The following is a 17,731-nucleotide window of genomic DNA, read 5'->3' as shown; positions in this document are numbered from 1 at the left end:
CCCATACCCTTCAACCCTTTCTGTGCCTCTGCACTTGCCTTAGCTACTAGAATGTCTGATATCAACTCCTTCTCCAAGCACACTCCTGTTCATCCCGCATCAGATATTCTGGGAAGATACACATAATTTCCCAACTCCTCCAGGAAATTATTATTCCATCCTATGTGATCCGATGCAGCCCTAGGTAATTGCACTTGCCAATTGTGTTGTATTTCTTAATACATCTGAGTGTCCTCTTTATAAGCATCTCATACTATACTTCTTTGTATTCCCAGTACCTACTATACTGCCTGCTCTATGGGTATTAGTCACTACCTTTTTTAAAAATTAAGCGCTATTTCCCTGCCACTATTTGCTTTTAACCTGACATAGAAGCAAGAATCTTCACAAAGCAGTCCCAACTTCTCTCTGTCCTTAACCCTTACCACAAAAGATGCTCCAGGAAATCTGATCTAGTCATCATTTCCCAAGTATACCCTGTACTGTCTGACTTCTATTCTTCTATTCTTAAGTACTACTAAAGCTTAACTCAGTTCTATCCTATATAGTCGGTTACTGTATTATCTATTGTATTACCTGGTTTTGTCTGTTTGCTCCACCAAATTAACACCCTCTTCTTCAGTACAGCCTTCTCAGAGCCCTGAATAGGATAAACCAGAGTAGGTCCTCAGAAGACATTTGTTGAATTATTATCTCTTCCTTCATTCCGACCCAATTATTTCTCCCTCTTGTGAATTCATAGCATTCATTTAGCAATTCAACATATAATAGTATCTTGTGGCATCACATTAATATATTGTAGGTGTTGCTGGTGTTATCTACATGGAATCATGAAATGAGAGCTAGAATAGGTTCTTGTAAGTCCTCCCTCATTTAATAGAGGGACCAAAAGAGACTGAAATCAGAGGTTACTGTTGGTTCTTGGTGTTTCAGGATCCTTTCAGGAGTTTGAATTGTAAGCTCCCTGCAGGCAAGAATCCTATCCTCACCCCCTTAATGCTCCCTGCAATTTCTGGGCCTTAAGTAGATATTAGCACTACCGTCTCTAATAATAACAAACAAACTTAATGCTTTGACAGTTTCTTTGGTAACAAGCCACCTCCACCAACAAGAGGAAGAACAAACGTCTCACTTATCCTGGGAACTGAACTGGCTTTCTGACTGTCCGGGGACACAGTTGTCCCAGTGCCCCTCAGCTCTCAGCAATCACTGAATATGTCACAATAGAAGAACAGGTCCTGGGAGGCCATGCCACATGCAGGGAAGTGCTGCTTTACTGTTCTCACATCACTGTAACCTCCACCCCACTGGATGGAAACACCACACCGAGACCTCACAGAGCAGCTATCAGTGTCCTTCCCCCAGGACTTGGCCTAGATACATCCTGTCTGGTGATCTCACACTACAGATAAGACACCTCCGTGATACACTCTACTGTCTGCTCATGGAGGAGAGGGAGTGCAGAGACTGTGGCTGGGTACCCAGTTTAACACATATACAGAAAAGAGGGATGAGGGGTCTCCCCACTGATATGGTGACAGGAACAGGAAACAGCATATAGACAGGAGCCAAGGGTCCTGAATCTTGATTTTTGTCTTAGCGTACTTAACCTCTATGTAGCTGTTTCCTGTCTGTGAAATGGTAACTAATGTGGCCTACCTCAGAGAGGCATAATGAGGACCAAAGCAGGTAAGATATTTGGTTATCAAATCATTACATTTCTCTTCTTCCCTGGAGAGTTCAGATACTCTGCTAGCCAAAGTCATTTATTAGGATACAATGTTGAACTAGATTCCTAGGTGAGAATACAATTGGATGGTGGGAAAAAGGGCCTGCCCTCAGGGCAGTTCCACTCAAAATAGAAAGAAATGACCCGTCAGAAGCAACTAAGCTCTCCAATAACCACAGAAATCCTGAGGACAAGCACACATTTACTGAGTACTTACTGGTGCCAGGCACCAGTCACACATACCAACTCCTTCAATGCTTACAATATCATGAGATGTGTACTATTAACACTAGTCTTAACACCTAAGTCCCCATGTGTCCCTGAACAGAAGCAGGTATGATTAGCCAGGGGAGCTTTTTCCAGTGGACATAGGGGTCAAGAGGTTTGAAAAGTGAAGAATGTGGATTAACTGCAAGAAGGGAGGCTTTAGGCAATTGAAGAGGAAACCCAGAAAAGATGAAGATTGCTGGGAGGGCTCTGGTGTGGAACAACAAGGAACTGTTCTGTGATAATGTTTCAAGCAGTCCTGTGCTGAAACTGTTTATTAGACAAGAGGCCTGGTCCCTTCAGGAAAGTGATCTTGTGCCAAAAGTCAATTAAATAGCTATAATAGGTATATATTTGTGACTTAAAAGGCTAAGTTAAAGTGACTTTTTTTATGTACTAAATGAATATTCAGCTCAAATGGGAAGGTGATTACAGCCTAAACGCCTCTAATTAGAAAAATCCCAGCACAGGAGAATCTCCCAATATACTTCCCATACACATACTACTGTGCGTTTTTCTCTTCTTTTTGCTACTGACTACAGGAGGGAATAAACAAGTCATAAAGATTGGCCTCAGAAGGCACACATATATGGCAGCTAACAAGAACAAGGCAGGCCACACAAAGGTGGTACCCAGAGTCCACGGCAGGCTGGGGACCAGCCACAAGTGGATGGTAAACACAGAGACAGCACATCTGACTGAGCAGCAAACATGCCAAAGGCAGGACATCTGTTGCTGACAGGAAGCCAATGGCCAGGAAGAAGGCTGCAGGCATCATTAAGGCTAAGACCAAAGAGGAAGCAAGCACAAAGACTAGGGCACCCTCATGACCATGGCCACACAGCCCAGCTGCCTCTTGATCCCGCACTGTCCCCGGGCAGAATCAACCACTGGATTAGGAGCTTTAGAAAATCTGAAGGGTGAGACAACAAAGAATGGCCAGTCAGGGAGAAGTGAACTTTAGTGAAAAGCCCAGCACCATGAAGGCAGGTGGGCAGTTACTCTCCTCCCCTCCCATCTTTCCTTAAGGAAGAGAGATTTTTCTTCCCCTAATGATGATGGGACAGAGTCTCTTGTCTAGAATGAGTCATACTAGGCAGGTGAGGAAAGTTTTTTTTTTTTTTTTTTTTTTAAGATTTGTTTATTTATTTGAAAGTCAGAGTTACACAGAGGGAGGAAAGGCAGAGAGAGGTAGAGAGAGAAGTCTCTATCTTTTCACTCCCCAACTGGTCACAACGGCCAGAGCTGCGCCAATCTGAAGCCAGGAGCCAGGATCTTCCTCCAGGTCTCCCACGCTGGTGCAGGGGCCCAAAGACTTGGGCCTCCACTGCTCTCCCAGGCCATAGCAGAGAGCTAGATTGGAAGTAGAACAGCCAGGACTTGAACCAGCGCCCATATGGGATGCCGGTACTGCAGGTGGCAGCTCTACCTGCTACGCCACAGCACCAGTGCCAAGGAAAGGTTTTTGACACCTACAGTGGCTAACCACCATCTCCATCTGCAAAACTCTATACAGCTAGAACTTAAAGTGAAAAACCCAAAGCAAACTGGGGCCAGACAACCTCCTGGAGCATGGGCAAATTTTTTTTCCCTTGTAATATGAAGGAAAGTCAAGGTTTACTTAGGTAGTAATAGAAAACAGTTGAAGTTGAGGTTTCTGAAGGAAGTTTACATGAACTGTTCCCAAAGGACTGTGTTCTTTCGCATTCTGTACCTTAGTACATCCTTATGTTTACTCTTGTGTTTACTACATCCACTTATTGTCTCTTTTGTTTGTTACGTTTCCCAAGAGTCGTTCCTGCCTGTTCGCTCTGGCTTTCTTACTAAAGGAGAGCAAGGAGCAGCTCCCCACCCTGGCTGCCACTAGAATCACCTACAGAATCTTAAAAATATCCATATCCTGTCCCCTTTTCCAGCAGTTCTAGTTCAGCGGGGTGGGGGCTGGGGAAGGGGGACTGTTAGAAGGAAGGAACTGAACACTGTGTTTTCTAAGAGCTCCCAGATGATTCCAATGCACTGAAGGATGAGAACCAGTTGATTTCTGATCCCAAGTCCTAAGTACTTTTTGGTAGTTACAGGAATGTAGACAAAGCACCAAACAGGTCAGCAGTCTAAAACCTGTGTTGTAAACTCAGCATACCCCTACATTCCCCAAACATCAGTCACTTCTGTACTTCTATCACCGCCATGTAACTCCCACACTGCGATGTCACTGGTAGTGTTTATTTATTTATTTATTTGACAAGCAGAGTCACAGACAGTGAGAGACAGAGAGAGAGGTCTTCCTTCCGCTGATCCACTCCCCAAACGGCTTCAATGGCCAGAGCTATGCCAATCCGAAGCCAGGAGCCAGGTGCCTCCTCCTCCCAGTCTCCCAAGCACTTGGGCCATCCTCCACTGCCATCCCAGGCCACAGCAGAGAGCTGGACTGGAAGAGGAGCAACCAGGACCAGAACCAGCACCCACATGGGATGCCAGTGCCGCAGGCAGAGGATCAATCCAATGCACCACGGTGCCGGCCTACTGGTAGTGTTTTAAGTCAACTCTGCCTTTTTTTTTTTTTTTTGAATTTAATTTTTAAAAGAAAATAGTGGACTGGGGGTAATGACATAATGAGGTAAGAGCAACAGGAGAAAAGGAATTCAGGGTTAGAAGGCAGGGAAGTCACAGGGTGGTTGTGGAGCTGGAGACCCACAAGCCACAAGGCACACTGGCCCAGTAAAGAGGTGGAAAGAGATACAAGATTGGAGATGGGTTAGAGAACAGTAGAAGAATGCCAGGGAATGAGATGACAGCAGCAGGCAGTATGAGGCTGTGCCCTGAGAAGAGCAGCAGGCATAGGAGGAACACCATGAGGCATAGGAGCCGAGGGGACAAGGAGGAGAGACATCTGGGGCCAGAAGCAAAGAAGGAAAAACATGAGGCCCAAGCAGGGCTGGTAGGAGGGTATGAGAGAGGTCAGAGGTCAGAACAAAGGGACAGCTGAAGAACGGCTGGGGATAAGGAGGACCTGTGCTGGATGGGGTGGGGACAGGAGATGGACAGCCCAATAGAAACAGGTGTTGACCAAGTCAGCAGTGATCAGCAAGAAAGGCCCAAGCAACATTGTAAGTCACCTAAAACCACCTCGCCTACTACCAGTGGTGGACATTCCCACATACAGGGAAATACCACCTGATGCCCATTGAGTATAGAGCCTCGCTCAGTCTTTCACATTTCTCTCACTAGCCTCCCCAAAATACACATAAACAAGGAATGTAAACCACACCTTACTTCTCAGGTACCTATGAATTCACCAGAACTCAGCAACAAAAAAAACAGTATTACTTCTTTTATGGACACCTCCTTTTCCTTTTCTGTATGAGCTCTTCCCTTGCATGGGAACCATCTCCTTAAGTCATCGTCTGTAAGCACAGAATGCAATCAGCAGAGCTGACAAATGCCCAGGAACAAACACTGTAAAAACAGCATCTGCTATCAATGAAAATGAATCACCAAAATGTAACATGTGAGCAAGATGGCTGTCCATGATCATATAAATCTCTGCATAGAGTTAAGGTTAGCCCTGAAAACAATATATTTTATTTTTTAAATCCTTACCCTTAGCTGAACTACAATGGGACAGACCAACCATTAGTCTGCAATCAACAAGCATGCACTGTTATTTCTTTGTAAAGATTATTTTCTGCTTCACGATGTGTGCTAATGTTTCCTCCATTTTCCTAGGTATATCAAATCAGACTCATTTATCCTCTAGTCACAGCCAACCAAATGACTCAGGTTAGCACATGGCTTGTTAATTATTTCAATTTCCTAGCCCAAACTCATCGTTTTCCACTTCTTTTATCTTACTCCCTCCTCATTTTTTGAGGCCTATAACTTTCAAGATGACACAAGCTATGACAATGATAAGAGTGATATAAAATCTTAAAACAGATAAAGGATGTTAAATTCTGAAATATTAAAGAGAGATCTAAGGAAAATTTGTTCACTGCTCCTCATCATTCATTCATTCAGCAAGTAGCTATTGAGCACCCCCTATTATCCAGCTTAGTCTAGCATGCCACTTTAAAGCATATCATTTTCTATACAATATTAGCTAACATTAGTTACTAAAGTTGCAATACCCCCAAATTCTGCTTGAATATGAATGCGAGTATTCATATACGGAGAGGTATAAGAGAACTTCAACAGGTTTGTGAGTAATGAGATAAAAGTTAATTTGGGTGCAGAAAAAATTCAAATCCATGCATATAGCAGTCTTCAAAAAGTTCATAGAAATGTGTATTGTGCAAAAACTGTGTGTGGATTTCAATTTTTTTGCACAAAGGTAAATTTATTTTTTAATTTCATTTTCCATGAATTTTCTGAAGTACCCTCATATAACAGTGTCCTGCCCATTAACTACAACTGGGAAATATAATCAATACCCAAGTCCCAAAGGTTTGGAAATCAGATGCCCTCCACAGTCAGGAGCTGCTAATCTAAAGCGTCACATTCAGCAAATCTCGAGAGACACTGTTTATGAAAGACCATAAACTTTCAAATTGCAGCCATATGTGGTAATCAAACATGCGTGGAAGAACAGACAAGTCTTGCAATAAACTTTTGCAATTCAGGGCACAGGTTAATCTGTCAATCCATAAATTCATTATGCCTGACATTTTACATGAACATTAGCATAATAAATTTCCCCAAAATTCTATTACATAGGTAGTATTATTATTAATACCCATTTTTCGGTTGAAAACTGAGGGCAAATCATTTGTTCAAGAAGAGATAGGAAGTAATGAAGCCAGAACTTGAACCTAAATTTGCAATTCATGGATTCAAGCATTTTATTAAAAAAAAACAAATAAATTAGTATTATTATAGCTCATACATTAACATTGAGGCTTTCTTCTTATAATTAAGCATCACATGCCAGTTTGAATCTTGCTTTAATTCCCATAAGTATAAATTATCTCTAAGCCTCTAACAATTCTTAATTGGACTTTTCCCAGTTCCCAGTTATTACATACCACCTGTTCCTGTCTTCCAAGATGTTTGTAGGAGAGTATGAATTAACTGTCTTGGTAACAAAAAACTAAAATTTAGGGGTGCTTTGTACAGGGGAGACACTGGGATAAGTATTTCAATTATAGCTTTTACTTAACCCTTACAGCCACCTTCTGAGTTGGTGGTACTGTCATCATTGTCGTTGTCTTCATCATCATCATCATCACTTTGTACAAATAATGGAAAGGAGGCACAGAGAGGCTAGGTAACTTTCCTAAGGAAACAGGAAGGTGGGTGATCTCGCTGCCCTTCCCACAGCCTGTGATCTCTACCAGTATGAAGTTCTGGCTCCCTCCTTAATATCCTCATCTCATCTGAAGTCTGGGCTCCCACTGGTCTGTTTCTCAGTGCAGCGAGAGACTGCTCTTCACATATGCTTGTCAGGTTTCCTCCATCTTTGATTCCTCCTTGGATAAAGGTCCTGGTTCCCCCTGCTCTGGCAAGCTCTCTGTTTCCATAGAGTGCCACTGACCTCCTGGCACACCTGAGACAGCCCCTGATGCAGATTAACACACTTTGGTGGAGCAGGACTTCCTCAGGATCAGTTTTCTCATTGGGGGTTTGATCTCATTCCTGCTAGAACTTCTTAAAGGAGCCAAAGCTTTTAAAAATAACATTCAACATTCCAAAAAATCAACTACTGAACAAAGTCACAGTGGCTTTTCTTTACAATAGGATGTCTCAGTTCGTGTCACATTATCAGGAGATTTTAATCATATTAATAATTGATGGTGAAATGTACGAAGGTCAGATTAACCTGAGGAATAAAACTGACTTTCCTTTTCCTTTTACAACTCAATTTACTGGCTCAATCTACAAATAGCTGACAAAAGGTGCTATAGTTTTATGTTGTGGAGAAGTGTGCATCATTTATTAAGCACCTACTTGTGCATACCAAGAGAGACATTATACACATACATAAGCTACATAACAACTCCACAACAACAACCATGCCAAATAGGTTTTTATCATGCCCATCTTACAGATGGGGAAACAAGCTCAGAAAGATCACATAAATCAGCCTAAGGTCACAGAGCTGGCCGTGGCAGAGCTGAGACTTCAGCCTGTAGCTTCCTCTGGCAGGGATTATTCTTCCTCTCACATCGTTTCTCAGGATGTTCTACCGAGAGCCCTGCAAGACTGAGCTGAACTTATCTTTGACTACAGTACCAAGCTTGATGAAAAATCCAGCAAGAAATGAAATCCTCTTTTACAGATGCTCCCCAAATGGCCTTGTACCCTGATTCCCAGCTGGGTCACACATGTCCCCAAACAAGCAGCCATTCATTACTTTGCATGGGTTTGCTACTCGTCTCTGTCTCCTTCCTTCCTCCTTCTCTCTCTCCCTTCTTACTCCTACTCTTCTCTCTGCTGTGTCTTTCGGTGTGTGTGTGTGTGTGTGTGTGTGTGTGTGTCTGTTTTCATGTCTCTCTGTCTCTGTCTCTCTCAAACACACACACACACATACACACACACATGCAAACACACACACAAGCAAGCATTCATACACTGAGGATACCTCGATCCAGCAGCCGGAGCAAGCGGAGATACCAGAGATACCACTGGTCCCAGAAGCGGTCCGTCATCCCACCCTGAACTCATCCTTCACAGCCAGTCCCCTTGGCAGAGCTTCATCCCACCGCCGTCACCGACTCGAGAAGGCCAGATTCACTCGATGCTGGGCTCACACGCAGCCTGCTCTAAGCAAATGCCTGCCTGCAAAGACAGCCACCAGTCCTCCCACACAGAAGCTGACTGTGCTGGGAGCCCGTTTCACAGCAACAAAGGAGCAAGTGCAGAAAAACGCCGTGTGCAGACAGAGCCTGCCTGGACCCAAGGGGAGGTCAGAGATGCAGAGGAGGGAGGCAGGAAGGGCTTTTGCAAAGAGGCCTTGGGAGTGAAAACCCACAGTCAAGGCCACATCCTAAATTTCACTCCAGTATCTCTCGTCTTCCTGGCTTCCCCTGCCTCCCACTTTGCAGAGGCCAGTTCCTCCTCCAATAGGATTGGGGTAGGAAGGCAGATGCTCAGCCACCCTGGCCTCTGAGGCCAATCCAAAAGACAGGGAGACTCACTGACTCACCGAGAAGCCCACATGCTCTTCTTGCCCAAGACTACTAGACCCACATGACCAGGAAAAAGTCACAGACCATTTTTTCCTATGTCTCTTCACAGGTTCTCTGTCACAGTAATGTCATGGGTTCAAATCCTGTTTACCACTCAATACTTCCCTGGCCTTGTAAATGGGCAGGAAGAGTATTTGCCCGGAGAGGTATTCTGAAGCTCAAAGCCAAAGAGGAATACAATGTTTCTGGCAGAGCACCTGGTAGGCAATGGCAGATGGAGGGTTTTCCCTTACCTTTCTGCCCTTCTCCCCTGCCAAACCCTCAGCTCCCCATGTGCCCATACATCCATGGTTTCCTACCTCCATGTCTTCACCCCTCCTCTTTCTACCAAGAGCATTCCCACCCAACTCCCCAGCCCCAGCATGGCCAAATCCCTCCTAATTTTTCCAGTGTCTAATCAAGGGCCACAAGGTAGGCAGCTTTCCTTGATGTTTTCTCCTTTGTGTTTTCTCTTTTTTATATGGCCCTTTTCCCTTGCTTAATTATAGACTCCGTGAAGATAAGATCTTTATAATCACCTTTGTGTCCCCCAAAGTACCTAATATAGGAGCTTGAACTTTGCAAGAACCTGAGTAATTATTAACTGACAAATGAATGAGCAAAAGGGTCTGGATATCCCATCACAATTTCACCTTATGGCAGTGAGAAAGTCTGCGGGACCTCAGCCCCTGGGCACTGTCTAAAGCCTGTAGAAGGATGACAAGGGAACCCCTGCCCTGCACAGAAACTCTTACAGTGAGCTGGCCACTCACATGCTGAGGTCGTGCTTCACTCACAGAAGTGAATGCTGAGGGGACCCCAGGTCTAGGACAGCCATGTTCCCTAAGCTGAAATACAGCAACCATGTGCACACTGATCACACAGCTCTTGTTCATCCCAGGCCAAGCTTCAATGCCTCCTCACTGTCCTAGCAGAATGATGCCCCCCACACACACACATGCCAGGGCCTCCTGGTCTCCATTAGCAGCAGGTGCAAGCAGGCCTCCCTGAGCATCGGGCTCTCCTGGGGATGTGGGCCTCCAGGATGAGACAGGCCGCAGACTTTTAGACAGCTAAGACTGGGAAAGAGGCATGTCCAGGGGCAGGAGCTATGAGGAAAAAGGCAAAATTGGGCAGAACTATAATCTCTACCCACCAGCTTCTGCCCCAGCACTGCTGCCTCATGGTTCCTTCCTAAAGGGCAGCCTTGGGACAGCAGAGCCACCACCAACACTGTATCTCAGGCTCTGTTACTATTACTTTGTATGACCTTAAGTGGACAAGACTCTAGCAGGTAGTTAACACAAGAATGCAACCCCTCTTCACCATCCAGAGAGACGTGACCCAGCATCTCCTACATAGTGAGTAATAAGAATCCCTAGCTCATATGTGGCCAGTACTTTTCAGTTCACAAAGTACTTTCACACCCATCATCTCCTTCAGGCCTCATAACAGCCCTGCAAGGTCTGTGATACGGGGCTCACTTTCCATAGTCAATAACGGAGAAAATGCAAATTCTAAGAGGTTAAACAACTTAGGTGAGATCAAGTGACATGTAGGCACAATCTTCTCCCTCCCTAATAGAGTTTCTGAAATGTTCTTGGGAGAAATGTGACATCTTCACAGATAGAAGCCTTCAGGCAGGCAGGACCTGGAGAAACACAGGAGGCCCCTGTAGGCAGTGCTGATATGCCATGGCAGAGAGTGAGAAAAGAGTCTGAGTGTGGTCACTTGTTGATTAAGAGCCTTTCATCTTTTACTCTGGTCCCTGGATATGGGTTCAGAGAGAGTCCATTCCCACCTAAGAATGCCAAAGTAGCTTTTTCTAACACAAATCAGGAGAAATCTGAACTGGGGGGGGGGGGGGGGGGGGCTTCCAGGGCAGGAGACCTACACAGAGAGGCCCTGCAGGAGTGCCTGACTGTGAGGTGGAAAGTCACAGTGACCATGTGGACCCTATGCAAACCAGAGTGTTTGGAGATGGTGTTAATGCCACTAATCCAGGTCCCATTCTTGGGTCTGGAGAAAGAAGTCGGCTCCATTCTATCCTCTATTCCCCATCGCCCCCCACCCCCACCCCCAATACCACTTGGTTTCAAGAGTGAAACATTTCACATAGCCTCATTTCCAGAGGGAAGGGAATAAGGACTGGTAAGGAACAATATGTGTGCAGGCACTTCCTCCACACACAGTGAACCCAAGAACATAAGCATCACCCACTGGGTCAGGCCCAGGGTGACCCCATTCAGCCTGGAGTCTTACTCAAGATGGGCTTCAACCTATCAAGCTGTGTTCCTTGCAGCTCCCCAGCCTACCACTGCTCATTTCTCTGACTCCCACAGAGCCTCCTGAGACTTAGTTTAAATGCAGTCCTTCTAGAAGTTGAATGAAATGTTCCAAGAGACCGATAGAGTTGCCTTTTAGTGGCAGTGCAATTAGAAAAGACAGGATATTGGCTAGGACAGAGAGCCTTATTAGTAGGTTTTGTTGTTGTTTTGCCTTAAACAACCATCCACAGAGGCTCCTTCTTTCATCATGGTCAAAGCAAGCACATCTATTCCCATTGGCCTGGTTCCTCCAGCCCACTCAGCTGGCTGCACAGAAACATTCAACAGGGACAGGCAGTGTCCACAGGCCAGCAACAGCCCATCTCCTCCAGAGAGCCAGTGCCCATCCAGATGCTCACTGGTTTACTTAATGTCATTACATAGATGTGTTCCTTTCTCTTCATTATTTCTTCTTTCTTTGGCACCATTTCTTTCTCCCTCTCTCAACCCGCCCCAACAGGAAAACACTGTGTTCCCAAGCAGATAGAGCCTGCACAAGTGTAGGGAGCAGAAGGCAAGCAGCACTGAGGGAGGAGAGAGCCAGTCTCATCCCAGTCCTTCCCATTCACCTCTTCGGACCACAGTGACCACTGTTGCCTCAACAGCACTGGCCATCCCTGCAGACACATGCGGAACTGTCTGAAAGTGAGGACCACACAGAATGTGGCACAGCTGCTGGTGTCTGCAAACCACAGGGAAGGCTGAACACAGACCTGGTGTTCTCTCCCACCCCACCTCGGAATGTGGGCTCCACCAGGCTGCCATTTTGCCCTGCAAGCTGTGCTTCAGTTGCAACAAGATTCAAACGCTCCGGCAGACACCATCCTCAGCCACCTCCCACAGCACTTCTGTCCCTTGGTGATTGGCACCCAACTAGTGCAGTGAAGCCTGTGGCAACACATTATCAGCAATGGCAGCCAGGGGATGGGAGGGATACCTGCCAGTACCTCCTGTGAGAGCCTAGTGTCCCAGGTGAACAGGCTCCCTAGGCCCACACCTGAGGAGAGTATCCAAAACGAGTATCATCCAGTCACTGAAATTCAAGTCCACTTCTCCCAAGAGGCCTTTCCCAATGAACATCACACATGCTCTATCTCAGAGGCTCTCAAAATTTAATGGGCAGAAGAATCACCTTAGAGGGTTGCTTGCCCACATAGATAACCAGGCCTCACTTGAAGGCCTGCATTTTTAACAAGCTCCCCAGAAGATTCTGAAACATTGATCTATCTGCTGCTGCTGCTGCTCTGCTCTCACCCTCCGCATCAACTTCATTTAACTCTTTCAGTTGAATTCTACAGTGTACTTCATCTGTCCACACTCCCTAGGAGTTCCGTAGGGGAGGGCACTCTGAGTCCGCCAGTAGACTCTGGTATCCTGGAAGATAAAGGAAGGCCCAGTAGAGGGCCCCATACGCAGGGGCTGAGAAGCTGTCAGCTGAGAGACCGAGAAATCAGCCTCACCCCTCCACAAGCTCCAGAAAGCATTCAGTCCACCGAAGTTCCATTGTATATCTGTACAATGGCTTTAAATGTCACCTCAAATACCAGGCCAGGCAGCAGGAGAGAGAGGCAGAAACTAATTAGACGCCTTGCTCTGGCTTCGTGTAGCTTTCATCCTTGCTCACCTCTGACCTCTGGTGAGATCTTTAACTCTCCCTTGGATGAAAAGGCCCAGTTCCTCGAAGGTTTCACACCACCTTTCCCTGCAGTGGGCTTGAAGCCATATGGTTAAATGGGTGGAACTTAATCCCCACTTTACCTCCTCCCTGGAGATTTCTAGCTCTCCTAGCAGTCAACAAAATCCGCAAGTTTCACTGAATCTCTGGCCACACACAGCATGCCATCCCAACCTCACACACCCCCTCACCCAAGAACCAGACCTCCTCCCTCTTTCTCCACCTTATAAAGCTCAGCCATCTTGGCTCTATTCTCTTTTGAATAAGAAATATATTATGGGGGCTGGCGCTCTGGTGTAGTGGGCTGAGCCTCCACCTGCAGTGCTGGCCTCCCATGTGGGTGCCGGTTTGAGTCCCAGCTGCTACTCTTCTGATCCAGCTCTCTGCTGTGGCCTGGGAAAGCAGTGGAAGATGGCCCAAGTGCTTGGGCCCCTGCACCCATATGGGAGACCTGGAAGAAGCTCCTGGCTCCTGACTCCAGCCATTGCAGCCATTTGGGAGTGAACCAACAGATGGAAGACTTCTCTCTGGCTCTCCCTCTCTCTGTCTGTAACTGTACCTCTCAAATAAATAAAATCTTTAAAAAAAAAAAAAAAAGAAATGTATTATGATGGCCGGCACCGTGGCTCACTAGGCTAATCCTCTGCCTGTGGTGCCAGCACCCCAGGTTCTAGTCCCGGTTGGGGCACCAGGTATTAGTCCCAGTTGCTCCTCTTCCAGTCCAGCTCTCTGCTGTGGCCTGGGAGGGCAGTGGAGAATGGCCCAATTGCTTGGGTCCCTGCACCCGCATGGGAGACCGGGAGGAAGCATCCGGCTCCTGGCTTTGGATCGGCACACAGCGCCAGCCATGGCGACCATTAGGGGAGTGAACCAGCGGAAGGAAGACTTTTCTCTCTGTCTCTCTCTCACTATCTGTAACTCTCTCTCTCTCTGTCTCTCTCTCTCTCACTCTCTAACTCTGCCTGTCAAAAAAAAAAAAAAAGAAAAGTATTATGATATATGATAACCTTATCCCCCCTCATAAGGAATTCATAATGAGAGCTTAATATTTAGACCCTCAGGAAACAGTCACATTGTAAAAAAAAAAAAAAAAAAAAAAAAGCCTTAGGACAAAGGAAGGCAAGTGAAGACCAGGCCTTAGGTAGGCAGAGGTGGGGTGGCTATTGGGGTTTGAGGAGCAGGGTCCGTGACTCTCTTCCCTGGGTCTTCACAGGCATATCCCTGTCAGCCCATCCTAAGGATGACAACTCACAATGCTTCACCCACCCTCCCTAACTCATCCTCCTGGCCTTCCCTGTGCTGCTCAGAACATGACCAGCTGACTGGCTGCCTTCCCCAGAGCACCCAAATAGTTCTTAAAGAAAAAGAAAAAAGAAGAAAAAACTGCTACTACATAGTTGGAGAAACCACCTCAGAACTCCTCCCAAGGGGCCTCTGTATTCCAGAGAGCCCATGGCTAATTCCTCTGTTCCCCTCACAGCCAGGAAGGCAGCCTCTCCAACTCACTTCCACTAAGAGCGGTTTCTTCACCCATCAAAGGAGGTGACATGACTTGATGGCCTGAGGACACCCGGAACCAGGGAGCTGCTCATCCCCAAGAGGTTTTGTTTCTCTTATGCGTTCCTTGTATCTCTCACCTCAGAGCTCACCGTCAGACAGTCAGGGAGTCCTGAGTTGCTAGACCCCATTGCTGAAACTCAAGCCAGGCTCAGTAGAGCCCCCTGTGCAGAATCTCTCTCTTCTTCTCCAACCCAAGCCCTTCTCCCTTCCCTCCAAGAACTTTTTTAAACAGCCACCCTCCACACTGTCCAGTAAAGCCAGGTCCCGTACTATGAAGACTGTGCATCAATAATAATGAATGTAAAGTTCACCAGGATCAAAAAGATGCCACTATTGTCATCAAAGAAATGTTTTAGGTTAATATATGTCTATTAGAGCTTTTTTTCTATATTCTCTTGGGATTTTTCCCGTTTTTGGAAAACTGATCATCTGTGTATGTTCCATAAGGCAGCTCACTATACTTGATTCACCTGAATGCCGTGATGCCCCGTACATGTACAGATACCAGCCTGGATAACAAGATTAGCTGCACACTAGCCAGTTTGAATTCTCTATTCCTTGGCTCTTGCTTTCAAAATCAAAGGAATCAGTTGCAATGATTACTTTACTCTTCAGCAAATGAATTCTGCTTTGGTTCTTAAAAATTTATTACTAAAAAACTCTATAAATCTCTATAATCTTGTTTAGACTGTTAATTTATAAGCCTTCTAGGTATTGAAGAAGGGTCTAAGTATTTTTATTTTTACAATTTATTTCTATCAGGAAGGCAGAGTAACAAAGAGAAACGGAGAGACAGAGACAACATCCATCCATGGATTCACTCCCCAAATGTCCAAAATGGTCATGCTGGCCCTGGCTGAAGCCAGGAGCCAGGAACTCCATCGGGGTTGCTGATACATGGCAGGAGTCTAAGCACTACCTGGTCAATGCTCATAACCATGAGAAATGACCAATCATTATCCTAAGCCATTAAAACTTAAGGTTCTTGTTACAATGTGAGAGACAAATGAAACCAGGAGTGATGGGTGCATGGAGAGCAGGCAAAGCCACAGAATGGATGAGAATACCAGGGAAGGACCAAGAATGATGCACCTTGTCTCATCTAGGTGACAAAATACATGGCTAGTCTCAGGACCACTTCTATTATCTACCTATCTTCCAACCTCAGAATTAGAATTGTCATAAAGGGTGTCTAATTAACATGCTGGCTTGAATTTTAAAAAGAAACCAGACTTTTTTGTCTGATCTGGCTGCTTGCTTTGACAATGAGACTTGTCTTTTCCAATTCATATAAATGTGAAACTCCAAGTTTCTGAGGAAAATATGCTTAAAGCCTTTATATATATATATATATATATATTATAAAATATATTATTTAAAATCACTTAAACTTACGCTAAAAATGCTAAATGTCAAATGTATGATGCAGGGGCACAGAATTATCAATATTCTTTTTGAGTATACAGAAGCAAAAAAGCATGGAGTCCACTGAATTATGGTATACTGTCAAAACAGAAAACAATGCAGCTGTTAAAAAGGAACAAGGCTTCCAATGAGTTGACAAGATCTTTAAGACATCTTGTTGTGTTAAAAATGCAAGGTATTGTGCCGGCATCCCATATGGGCACTGGTTAGTGTCCCAACCGCTCCACTTCCAATCCAGCTCTCTGCTATGGCCTGGGAAAGCAGAAGATGGCCCAAGTCCTTGGGCCTCTGCATCCACATGGGAGACCCAGAGGAGGCTCCTGGCTCCTGGCTTTGGATTGGCCCACCTCCAGCCTTTGCAGCCATTTGGGAAGTGAACCAGCAGATGGAACACCTCTTTCTCTCTCTCTGCCTCTGCTTCTCTGTAACCATGTCTTTCAAATAATAAAATCAATACATTTTTTAAAAAAGAGAGAGATAGAATTTGGAATTTAAAATAAAAATGCAAGGTATGGGGGCTAATGTTATGGTGTAACAGATAAAGCCGTGGCCAGCAACACCAGCATCATGTATAGGTGCTGGTTCATATATCGGCTGCTCTACTTCCCATCAGCTCCTCCAATAGTGGCCTGGGAAAAGCAGCAGAACATGGTCCAAGTGCTTGGGCCCTGCCACCCACGTGGGAGACCTGGATGAAGCTCCTGGCTCAGCCCTGCCTGTTGTGGCCACTAGGGGAGTGAACCAGATGATAGAAGATTGATCTCTCTCACACACATTCTGAATCTCTCCCTCTCTCTCTGTAACTCTGACTTTAGAACAAATAAATAAATCTTTTCAAAAATGCAGGGCAGAGAACACTATAGTTCATATTCACCTGCTTTTGATAAAGACTAAAATATGTGTGGTTCCAGATCTCCTTATATTCGGAAATAGATACAATGGGGGACTCACAAGAAACTAATACTAGTGGTTATCTATAGGAAATGTGGCTTTCTTAACAGGCAGAGGGGTCATATAAAAATCTTTATATTATATTAATTTTTGAGTGAATTACATTTGCATATATTTTAAGTCTGCACCAAAAATTGCAAAACCATGATCAATGTTAAAAGATAATCTTGGATGCAAATATTTGCCAAATTTCAACAATGCATCACACAAATGATTAATAGCTCTAATTTACAAAGAGTTCCTAAAAACCATTAATAAAATGTTAATGAATAAAAATAAATAAAAAGGACACACACACACAAAGTTAATAAACTGGAATAAAATAAGTAAAGAATATGAACAAGTTAGAAAACACAAATAATTGGTTAAATAGTTAAAAGATACTGACTTCTAGAAATGATCTGTAAAACTGAAGCAATAGAATACCACAGATTGACCAAAAATATATGTATATTCACATATACATATTAAAGGTCTTCAGGGGCCGGCACTGTGCACTGTGGCATAGCGGGTAAAGCCAACACCTGCAGTGCTGGCATCCCATATGGGCGCCGATTCAAGTTCTGGCTGCTCTACTTCCAATCCAGCTCTCTGCTATGGCCTGGGAAAGCAGTGGAAGATGGCCCAAGTCCTT

General features: G+C 45.1%; 1 protein-coding gene across 32 annotated transcripts in view; it reads right to left on the bottom strand.

The window, feature by feature from the left end:
• KALRN (kalirin RhoGEF kinase) overlaps positions 1-17,731 on the bottom strand; it is a 783,799-nt gene that overhangs the window by 652,039 nt on the left and 114,029 nt on the right. For 6 of the 32 annotated variants that reach the window (XM_051859227.2, XM_051859229.2, XM_051859231.2 and 3 more), the window contains exon 1: positions 8,574-14,258. The exons of the other annotated variants lie outside the window; for them this stretch is intronic. In XM_051859227.2, coding sequence (XP_051715187.2) covers positions 8,574-8,640 — 67 coding nt within the window. In that variant the 5' untranslated portion in view covers positions 8,641-14,258. Of the gene's footprint in view, positions 1-8,573; positions 14,259-17,731 lie in introns of those variants that run through there. 32 annotated transcript variants of the gene reach the window in all.

This window comes from Oryctolagus cuniculus, chromosome 4, assembly GCF_964237555.1.
Source record: "Oryctolagus cuniculus chromosome 4, mOryCun1.1, whole genome shotgun sequence".
NCBI classification, from domain to species: Eukaryota; Metazoa; Chordata; class Mammalia; order Lagomorpha; family Leporidae; genus Oryctolagus; species Oryctolagus cuniculus.
Note: the sequence above shows the minus strand (reverse complement) of the source record. Positions and strands in the feature narration are given on the sequence as shown.